This window comes from Dromaius novaehollandiae, chromosome 5 (assembly GCF_036370855.1).
Source record: "Dromaius novaehollandiae isolate bDroNov1 chromosome 5, bDroNov1.hap1, whole genome shotgun sequence".
NCBI classification, from domain to species: Eukaryota; Metazoa; Chordata; class Aves; order Casuariiformes; family Dromaiidae; genus Dromaius; species Dromaius novaehollandiae.
Window position 1 is genome coordinate 55,490,799 of NC_088102.1, and position 11,526 is coordinate 55,502,324.

At 36.9% G+C, this 11,526-nt stretch overlaps 1 protein-coding gene across 8 annotated transcripts in view; it reads left to right on the top strand.

The window, feature by feature from the left end:
• ANO3 (anoctamin 3) overlaps positions 1-11,526 on the top strand; it is a 304,803-nt gene that overhangs the window by 213,177 nt on the left and 80,100 nt on the right. For 7 of the 8 annotated variants that reach the window (XM_064512865.1, XM_064512866.1, XM_064512867.1 and 4 more), the window contains 3 exons: positions 1,558-1,638; positions 2,522-2,627; positions 3,146-9,818. In XM_064512865.1, the coding sequence (XP_064368935.1) occupies positions 1,558-1,638; positions 2,522-2,627; positions 3,146-3,328 (370 nt within the window). In that variant the 3' untranslated portion in view covers positions 3,329-9,818. Of the gene's footprint in view, positions 1-1,557; positions 1,639-2,521; positions 2,628-3,145; positions 9,819-11,526 lie in introns of those variants that run through there. The other variant, XR_010389446.1, reaches the window with a different exon arrangement.

Genomic DNA, 11,526 nt, shown 5'->3' on the forward strand with positions numbered 1-11,526 from the left:
TTTTCTGCAAAAGCTTTGGCCTTTCTTCTCCCTCTACACTTCCATACACATACATATGCTCCCAAACCCTCTTGTATCCTCACCTGATTCATCCTCAACCTGCTCCATCTGTTTATCTTCAGAAATGCTTGTACAGAAGCTCCAGCAAGATTGGCCTTGACCCTGTTTAGTCTAGCGCCTTATATAGTGCATCCGAGCTTCCGTCAGGGTATCTTGCCGATCTTCACTCCACTGGGCCAGTTTCCTGCACTTCTCTCCAGATACTTACTGAAGCCTCTGCACTACTCCACTGTACTCTGTCTTCATTTTCCACTGCCTTTGGGACCTTTTAGATCTAAAAAGATCTTTGTATCTACAAAATTCGTAGGCACCCTCTCATTCAGAGCCTAGTGCCCCATTTGTGTGTGGGGGGGTCTTTCGTTTTGTTTTGGTTTTGAATTTGGGAATCAAGGTTACCTTGAGAAGACGAAGCATCATTTTGCTAATGCTTCATCTACTGTAGCACATCTCACAAGCGCAACTCATCTTTATTCCACAGGAGGAAGGATAAGAGTGAAGGCAAAGCATCAAAGCTTGTCCAGCAAGCCAGTAGTACCATTGCATTCACAGAGTATGCCTCAGCCCAAACTGTAGGGGTCTGCCCTTCCTTCTCTCATTGCTCCATCTCCAGTGATTCAAAATAGAGATTTACTCTTCTTGTGATGGTGCAGGAAGAGAAAATTTAAGGGAAAGAAGAGTGATGAAAAGAGACAATACTGGTAAAATTTTAGCGCCCCATGTACACTACCCATTTAGTAGAGAACTGTATTTCTCTTCCCACTTTTTCCAGTAGTGATTTGAGATACCGCAGCAAACCTGAAGGTTCAGGAGGTATAGTAGAATTTCTGATGCACCTCTTTTTGAATGTTCCTTGTCTTTCTGGAGGCACTTAGTTAAATTTTTGGACAGATTTTCAGGAGTATAGGATGGCTTTGTCTGTTGTTTGCCAAGAATAGATAAAAATTTCACTTCAACAGTCATAATTCAATGCATTTGTGTGATTTCTTTCATTAATATCACTAGATTGTTGCCTTTAAGACAGCTTTTTGGTATATAATGACTGTTCATTTTAGTGTTGGTGAAAATTCTCCTTTCATTCAACTCATAAAACCTGTCATTTTTTGTATTTGCTGCATGATTGGTGGCAGATTCTGCAAGGATGTTAAATTGTTCTGTCTGCATCTCTAGCCATCTTTCTAAATTCAGTAGTTTTAGAAGGTGCCAGTGAAGAACTCTGCTTGTAGCAAGAAAATTTGTTTTATAGCTGCCGGTAGATAAGAAGCAAAAGATGAAAAGTGCTCAAAATAAAATAGAGTGTATCCTTGAAACAGATTTTATTTGATTCTTTCAAATACAACTTTGCTTCTCTGCTTAAAATTTTAGAAACGCTTTTGCCCCAATAAGTAAATAAAATAGTAATGCTCATGACATGTGATAGCAGAATTTGTTTGCAAACAGGATCCATGTTGTGTGATCACCTTATGAAGAAAATCTTGATCCTATGTCTTTTCCCTTTAGATGCTTAAAAGGATATGTCAACAGCAGTTTATCGGTATTTGATCTGAGTGAGCTTGGGATGGGATACTCAGGATATTGCCGGTATGTTTAGATGCTCTCATTTCTTCTAAAATAGATCTTAAATTGAAAGTCTCAGTGCCAAAATTACTCCCAGAGCAGTTTTATTTCTTCCTGTAAAAGCACTGGGGTATAAGTTTGTTCAAAATGAAAGTTGCAGGTTGGAAGGTTGTGTGGAAGGATGCAATACTAAGACATTTGAAATCTGTGTTCTATTCTTAGTTTTTTATTGGCCTCTTCTAAGCCTTATATTTCATGCCTCTATAAATTACTTTGTTTGAAAGTTTCCCCAGCTGTAAAATGAGGGTGAAAACTCTGATTTCATTTTTTTAAGCATTCTGAGAACTATTAATTAACATATATTAACATTTCGTTCTGGATCTAACTCAGCCCAGGATCCCAGGCAGTTACACAGGGTGAATACAAGAAATTCAGTGTAAAAATTAAGCATGGATTTATCTCTGTATGGTGTTTGCAGTAAAGATCACGAGTGCACTTCTTCCAGTCTCAGATTTAATTCCACACTGAGACATAGCTTGGACTGGCTATTTTCTACAGTTGCATCACATTTAGGCAAACCTTATCTGGAGAATCTCAACAGCTTATAATCAAAGAGGAGGATCAATTTAGAGTCAATACACTTGAACTTAACACTCGAAGGTGTCACCTGTGGAACAGCAAAAGATCTGGCTTTCTGAAAGCAAAAACCCACCCTCTTATAAACAACCCTCTTTAATATGTGTATTGTGGACTGTTTTTCTTCTATTCTATTTAATTCCTCTTGAAGTATGCTTTCTTTTCATTTTCTCTTCTTTTAGCCAGCTCTGGAATAGGCTAGCAGGTTCTTTACAATGTTCAGGATTTTGAACACAGGCTAATTTACTGGGATTTTTCCTTTGTTTTACAGGTATAGAGATTACAGAGCCCCACCGTGGAGTTCGACTCCATATGAATTCACTTTGCAGTTCTGGCATGTCCTGGCAGCACGACTGGCTTTCATTATAGTATTCGAGGTCAGTCACAGAAAGGAAAAATTGTTTTATACCTATTTAAAATCCAAGTTGTTTTTTTTGCAATGGGCCCATAAATGAGGAAGTATCAGTATCATTAGGTGCTTGTTCATTAAACTTGAGAGAGAAAATAAAACATTGAATACTCCCCACTAAAACCTCCGTCACTCATCTGCTTCAAACCGCATTGAGGGAGTATGCAAAGGTTTTCGAGTCCCTCTAAAGTCTTGTTTTCTCTACAGTCTTGTAATATATGAGGTTGGTTCCCAAAAAAATCTTTTGCATTTTATTGAAAAAGAAGAAGACTTATGTGTAGACTGCTCATATGTATATGTGTGTATATATATATGTATTTATGTACATGTATATTTGTGTATACTTACACAAATATACAGATCACTTTTCAGTCCTAAATCAAATCTCAGTTGCAGTTTTGCCACTGACTTTCAGGCCCTAAAATTTGATCCTAGAAATGAATGCTTAAGCATCTTTGAAGTAATTATTTCTGTTCTTCTTTTCAGCACCTTGTTTTTGGAATAAAGTCTTTCATTGCCTACCTGATTCCAGACATGCCCAAAGACTTGTGTGACAGAATGAGGAGAGAGAAATACTTAGTCCAGGAAATGATGTATGAGGCTGAATTGGAGCATTTGCAGAGAGAGCGGAAGAAGAATGGGAAGCAGTATCACCATGAATGGCCTTAGTTGATACTATGCTGCAACAAAAACACTGTTTGGAAATTGAAGAGTGCAGTTACAAAATGAGGTCAGCATCTGGCATGAGTGCGTGAGATTCACACTGTATATATGTTCTTGATGGGCAGTACAGCTGCAGGGTTTGGTTGGGAACTGGAAAATAGATGCTTCCAATGAAGAATATGAATAGCCTTATCTGTCTGTCCCTGGCTGGTGGTGAGCACCATGGACAAGACTGGCACTGAAGAATATGCAGACAGATCAAAAATTTGGAGACTGATTTAGAAAAGGCAATGAATGTTCATGCTATTCATGAAGATACTAACAGCTTAATGAAAATAAAATATTACCTGTAAACTTACACAGTAAGGGCATGACTAAAAACAACTCACGTGATATCCACTGTTTCTACAGCTTCTGATTGCTCAGCTGCATCTGTAATGCCTCTGAAGAAAAGAGCAATTGTTGCCTTTGTGGCCATAACTTGATATAAATGATCTTTCAGGCTTACTGTTTTGTCAGGTTTGTCCTAGTCTCTTGTCGAGATTGTGGATGTGGTCCTACCCTAACAAGGGGGTATATGGCTGCTTAATATATACTATGCAGTTTAAGATTTGCACATCAATTTCATTAATCTATCCTTCTAGTTGAAAACCAAAAATTCTAAATTCAGAGAGAAAAGAGCAGCACTAAGAGAGCACGTTGCATTGACACTTGCAGCTGTATTTGAAAATGACATGGCTACTGAATTGTCTTTTCACTTTTATATGCAGAAAGATCACCTCCACACACCTCCAGAATGAAAGAACAGTCATTTCCATGCTCTGATGCAGCATGCCGATGCCTAACTGTGTTACTGTTCTCTCTGGTCTCTCTGGGCAATGATTCTATGAGTTCACAGAGTGTTACCTTGAAATATTCTAATACAGTGCAAATGACTTCATTCTGGATATAAAAATAACTATAGTATGCAAGCTTATGCAGATATATATCAGACGTACACTATAACATTGTGACTTGCTTGTTCAGGGAAGGAGAAGCAGAGCACTTTATAATGCTCTTCTTATTGTAATAGTAGATGTTCCAGTAATGTGCACTTCTGTTATTGGGCTACATAAGTCAAAGCATGGGAATTAGATACATGCAGATATGTATACAGATTGTATGTAAATGCACACACACACAGTGGTTACTTTTAGATTTTTTGTAATTATTATTTTTATGCCTTCTTACAATTTTGGGGGGCTTTTTGGATAAAATCACTGAAAGTAAAAGTACATGTAAAGAATCGAATTTCAGTTTTTATGTGCATACAGCATAAGGCATTGTCACTTGTGGTTATAGTCACATTTTGGTGATGAAATTGTCTATTAATAACATTTCGTAATGCGGGAAAAGATAAGCACTTAATTTAACCAAGTGGGCAGGATTCACTTGCAGAGAAGAGAGTGGGGGGACAAAGTTACAATCATTCTGTTTCTCTTGTACAATTTTAAATAATCTTTTTATTTATATTAGATGAGAAAAAATTTAAAAAACAAAGATGCAACAAAGCACAGTAATTGTAACAAATGCAAATGTTAGCATCAGTTTTAGCAGTAAAAACTGCAGGGAAATCACTGATGACAGATATGAAAAGACCTGAAGTTTTACTTAAGATATTGAGCCAAAAAGTGTGATTCCAGTATTCACTTCCATATATTTGAAAAATCTTTGTGTGTGTGTGTGTGTGTCATGTAAAATTAATGTTAAGAGTCAAGAGCCCATTAAAGTGGATGAATAACATCTGTATGGGGGAGGCCTAGCATCAGACCTTAAGTTCTTTAGTCACTTTACTGTATTCAAAAGATTCCTTGGTTAATTCCAGTTATTTGTGACCAGACAAAGTAACTGTAGGAGTTCCTATAGTAGTGCACAAAGGAGGAAAGAAACTGGAAGCTATGGTCTAATCAGCTCTATTGCCCATTAGCTCTATGAGAAGGGGCTGGTGGAATTCAGCTGTATTTTGGATAGGCTGTTTTTTCCCTTCCAGTTATGTTTTGCATTTTCAGTTCCTTAGTATTCCTCTTCAGAAATAATTAAAGCATTCTGTCCAGTGCTTATATAATCACATTATTTGGTTTAATTTATTCCTTCACTGTTCATGCTGTAGAATATCAAGCACCACTTGACAGCATTAACTATGTGTCACAGGTTCCATTTCTGTGCCATGGAATAGTAGTACTTCAGTTTTTCATAAGGTCACAGATGAACTCTCTTTTTAATGTTTTCTTTAGAGAAAATGCCTTGGCTGGCCCAAGGTATAAAGATTTAGCATAAAATTAGGCAAAAATGGGAAATACTGATTAATTATTTTATATTCTTTCTGCTGTGAATGTTGGCACATGTCAGTACAAAGCTAGCAAAATCCCAATTGGACTTCACCAATATATACGGAAGAAAACCTTTTTGTATTTGAGTATGGTTTTGGATTTAAATATATATATTCTTAATGATTTTCAGCATATAAAAGTATATCAAAGGCAAGTATGTAGATCTGGCATTATTCAGTTTATGCACTGGGAAAGCACAAGAAGTTTTGGAGAATTACTGTGTGTGTTCTTTTGTTGCTGGAGGATATCAGCAATGTCTAAAGGTTTTGCTACTATCTAGCCATTTGCTTAAGCTGAGAAAACTTTTTGCTAGACTTCATTTCGCGTGGTGTTTGCATTGACTGCACGTTATTTTACTAAAGTATAAGGCACACACTGTCCTCAGGAATAATGTATTTTATGAATGGTGAATGATCTTTTCATATTCTAAGTATTGTCTTTCCAAAAAAAATGACCAGTATAAATACATTGTGCATGCAAGCTGCATTTGTGAAATCTGACAAAGCTACAAATTGTGCAAAAATGCTTCAGATTATTGCTGATCTAATCTGTGACAACTTTGCTCTATGCATGCGCCCTTAGAGAGACTGCATGAGCAAGTACGTATTTTTAAATACAAAAGATTAATCCAAAATGTCTTAATTATTCCTAACCAAATTCAGTGTCTTGATTCAGACAAAAGAAAACTCTATTTTAAAAATAGTGGAAAATCCACGTAAGTTACAAACATCTCGTTTTCAATTACTTTTCATCTAAATTTGTGCCTAATATGTGAGCTCTGAATTCTGGTGAACGAAAAAGGAAAAAGTACATCAAAGTGGAATGGCTCCAAAGAGGAGCTTCATGAGCCCTCCTAGGGAGTTCTTCCTTCCTACAGCTGAGAGCCTCTGTCTCCGGGTGGAGAGATGCGTGAAGAGCTCAGGGGTCATGACAGAGTGCTAACAGGATTACCTGCAGGTTGGCTAAAGCCTCCCCATTTGGTATCTCCTACTTCAAAGTTCTTGCCAGAAAAACAGCACCGTGGTTGGGCATCCTGCTACCGTGCTGGGATTTGAAAACAAGGCACACTGCATCGTGGCCATTTTTTTTCTTTTTCTTTCCTACCCCTTTTTGCTAAAGGATTTATGGAGGAAATCGGGACTAACATTGAAGCTGATATTGATGACCAGAAGGCTAAAGTTTCCATAGTGGTAATAGGCCATAAGTGTTATTTCTTTAAAGTACACATCTTCGTTACTACAAAACAGAGGCATTGCTTCTTACTGTGTCCTTTTCTGACAGCAACTTGTCTTAAATTTTGTTCTGAGGATCATTTAGGCTTAATTGTGCCCTGCTGAAGACTCAAAGAAAAATGTCTGAAGGAGTTGGTGAAAATAAGTTACATAAAGGTTAATGCATAAATCCATAAATTTTGTAAGGTTTCCTTCATGAAGAATTCTGCAGAATGAAAAATATCTTGGGAAACATAGCCTTAGAGGAGATTTTGATTTGGGGAAGGGTGAGAAATTCAGTGAGGTTTTATTCTGAATGCTAATCTAAGATAATCAGTCTAATGAAAGTTCTACAAGTTTGGGGCATTTGGAGTTTCCTTGCTGTGACTGGTTCCACTGCAAATTCCAATTATTGATGCTACCAGAGAGAATTTCTGGAGCTTTGGGATCCATTAACATTTGCCTGTGAATGGTTATACTGCACCATGGGATTAATTAATCTTTTGAATTACGCCACAGTTCATTTGGTGGTAATTAGTATATACTTATTAAGAAGCATTGTATCATTTTTGATTACCTGAAAATGATCCTTGTCCATAAAATGAAAAAATATAGCCGTTCTTATATAGCTAACTTCCAACTTCCATAATTTTCATTAAAACTATTACAGACTAAATTGTTTACATTCACTGGGCAGTGGTCATATAAATAAAATTTATTTTATACAAATAGCTGAATGTGAAGGCAATAAAGTCAATGGAAGATCAAACAATCACATTTTCTATTAAGTTTTTTATAGTAGAAAAGGGATGGAGATAAAAATAATGGTATCAATAGTCACTTAAAATATAGTAGTACTTCCAAAAGCTTTTCAGTTTTTCTAATCATGAAAAAATACTAATGTTGATCATTGGGAGGTGAAGGTTGAAACAAATATACAGCCATCCTTTCATAACAAAGTGGATTTGCTGTTACAGCACACTAGAATTCAAAGAAAATTCATCTATGTAGCCAGACTTTGTGCTGAGGGATTAAATAAATTGTTTTGTTAGTTCCAGTGCATAGTCTGTCTGACTTAAATGATTGCAGTGACACTTTTTAAAGTGTCTTGCAAGCCTGTATTCCCGTGATGGAAAATTTAGTAGCTTTAAAGCCTCCCTCTGTCTCTTAGTACTCCATCTCACACTAGCAAAGCGTTTTGCTGTGATGAAATGTAAGAAACCAGCATTTCGAGACTCGCTAGGAGCAGAGGAAGGAAGCAAAGGCCGCCCGTTCGCCTCGGTCTTTGGCCCTGACTCTGTATTGGCTCCACAGGACGAGGGCTGGAGCTGGGGCACGGTGGGTGGCAGCCTGCCCTCTCCTTGCTCTCTTCTGCCCGGCTCATTCTCACTCCTCCCCAGTATTAATGATGCCTTCTTGCCGACAGTCCCATTTCCAGAGCAATTACCTGACTAAAACTCTCTGAATACAGGCTCTTTTGTGGATGGCCCTAGCTGGGCGACCAAAGCGGAGGAAGTGCACAAATATTAGTTGATCTGGTGCTTTTTCCAAGTCAGCCTGCACAGGGCGGAGGGGTGAGGTGCCCCGAGGTGCGCCGGCGTGTGCTGTTTGGCCGCCAGTGCCACAGCTGCCCCTTCGGCCACTTTCCCAAACACTAAATTTTGTACTACTTATCTCCTTCCCTGCACTTACGCACACACACTCTAGCATCATCCTAAAGACTGTGAACCATCCTAATATTGATTTCATTTTTACATTTGTATGGATAGATTTGTGTTGAAAATTTTTCTCTAATATTGACATAGCAGCCACATTTACTAGAAATTTGTATTGGCATGATTTTGGCATAGTCAAGATAGCACAATGTTACCACAACAGCACAAAGTTATCATAACAGCACAACAAGGAACTGTAGAGAAAGCACTTTGCTATTCCTTATTATACAGGAACATTTTAAATGCAGGATTGAGATTTAGTCTTGCAATGTTAGTGGTATATTCCCTCCTCGCTGCACTGAAAATTATCTTGTGTTATTTCCCTTGGCTTGTTCGCCCTTTTTGCCATAACCTCGACAGTGTTACACATTCTCTGTAGTTTGCATTCTTATTGCTGTGAATCAGTGGTGAGGATGCTAATAGACGAGAAATTAGCATCAAACCCAGCCCAGCTAATGAGATTTTAATCACTGGGAACATGATGAGTTTTCTGTTAAAAATGAAAGAAAATTCAGTCACCTTTTTATTTTGTGTTCTATATAGATGACTGAGAATTTTGTATTAAAAAATCTACCAACCTGTTTACTCTAATTTTTACCTAGATTAGTATCACTGAAATTTCAAATGTTTGAAAGAATCTCATGTAAAATCTAACTAAATAACATACTTCAGTCATTTTTACTCTGATAGTCCAGGCTAACTTGCAATATCATGATCGTAAGACATTTCTTAAGATGTGTATATATTTGAAATTTATGTAATATTTAAATACAACTTGGTTTCTAAGTAAGGAATTAGAATAAAATTTCAACTATTTTTTCTATTCATAAATCCAAACTTTGTAAGTAGTGTTTAAAATGAGATTGCAATACTTACCACAAAATGTTTTCAAAGAATTGACTTTTATGCACTACATGCTAGAAGTTCCTCTGGCCTGTCAGCTTTCGCTTTCTTTTGTGTTTTAAGATTACTTTTACATCCCGATATGTACCCCAGAATTAAAAGAATTCACTGAGGAAAATGTTGATCTGATTAATTATCAGATAAATATCTGATTGTTATTGTAAGACACTTTTGGCATAAATTTGTCTTTGAGATGCTGTTTACTTTATCAAGGTTTACATGTACAAATGCAACTACTTATTGTATCATACACATTTGAATATTGCATTTTTCAGTAATAAACTTGGATATCTTTGAAGGAGAGTTTGAACTTCATTATTCCAATATTAAAAGTTATGAAAAGAGTTATACACTGGTTTTGGACACACGTGCTACTCTTAACCCAGCTGTTTGTGTAAATAAAACTTCATACTAACTTTAACCTAATTTAACATGTATATTAATCTCTTAGTGCCAAATCTCAATCAGTATCTACTTGACTAATGTTCATATTCTGCATTTAAGTGCCTAAGACTATGGACTGTGGGTATCACTGAAGGAATGTTACTTTTTATCTTCCAGTCTCAAGACACACAGAACTTGCATGTGTTAAAGTCCCATAAACCTGAATACATATTAAGCAGTCATCTAAAATTCAGAAAGGGAGTATGTGTGTGCCTTCCAGCCATAAGTAATTTAAGGGTTGAACCTTGGGTCGGACACTTGTTTAAGGTTTAATCCTTAAACACTGCCTTAGCTAGTGTGTTCTCAAAACAGAGACACATTTTTCAAATTTTCAGTCACTAATGATCTACTGCTTTCACTAATGACTAATAATTTCTTAAATTTCAACACTTGTTTAAGAGTTTACATGTTTCTAGTTTTTTCATCTTGTTTTTTCAGCTCAACTGCACTGGCTAACTTTTAGCCCCAGAACACTTAACGCGTAGAAATGTGCTCAGCTAAATACAGGATGCTGGAAAACGCTTCAGTCGCATCCAGCAGGTGGCTCTTAGAGACAGGGGCTTCCCTTAGGATCCAGAGCTCTTCCAGGCTTCTGGATCTCCATTTTAAAGGAAATGGAGGAATAAAGGAAACTAGAAAAGACAGTGATAGCAGGTGTTCAGGAATGGATAAATATGTCCCCTGAGCACTCAAGGATCTGTGTGCTTGCACCGTCTGCTTTTGCAAGGAGGGGAACAACAAACTCCAGGCTGGAACAGAACTGGATAAAATGCCACAGATGAACCTCAACGAGTTTTCTTTTCTTTCCGAGACCCTCCAGAGCATTTTCCCTCCCTGGAAGGATCCTTGGTTTGGGACATAAAGTAACTGGGAAGATCACTCTAATCAGTACTGATGTGAATATTTAATCAAAACGGTAATTTTTCTAAATTCCAGTTTTGCTAGGCCACATCCTTAAAACTTAGTACAAGAGTGAATAATGCACTACTGATTTACTATTTTAGCTATCATATATAAGTCTACATATGGGAATAGCTAAACCCTGTGGAATATTTAACTGCTTTACAAGTACAGAAAACACTGGGACCAAATGGACAGCTTTAGCTGAAACAAAACTAGCCAGAAATATAAAAAAGAAAATCTTGAACAGATTTCCACAAAGATATTTTGAGAGAATACAATTCTAGCTAACCTAACTCACTTTCTTGCACATTAAATAGACAAATAGAAAGATTCTTTTTTGTGGCAAATGATTTTGGAAAATATGGAAAAATATGAAAAAGATAGATGAAAAATACAGAAAAATGGAAACTAAGCTTTCCTCTAGCATGTAGAGCTCAAAAGATTCTCAAAGCAGTAAAAATACTGTGATGAGTAAGTATCTCAAATAAGAAATAAATTATATGGAACACAGTTCCCATGAAACTGGTCGTTTCACAGTCAGATATCTCTTAATGAGATATCCTCCTACTGCCAATAGAGAGAGGATAACATCCACCATGTAGCTATGCAGTTTGACATTGGTGGTTTGAACCACCTTCACTCTTGAATTATTTTAAATT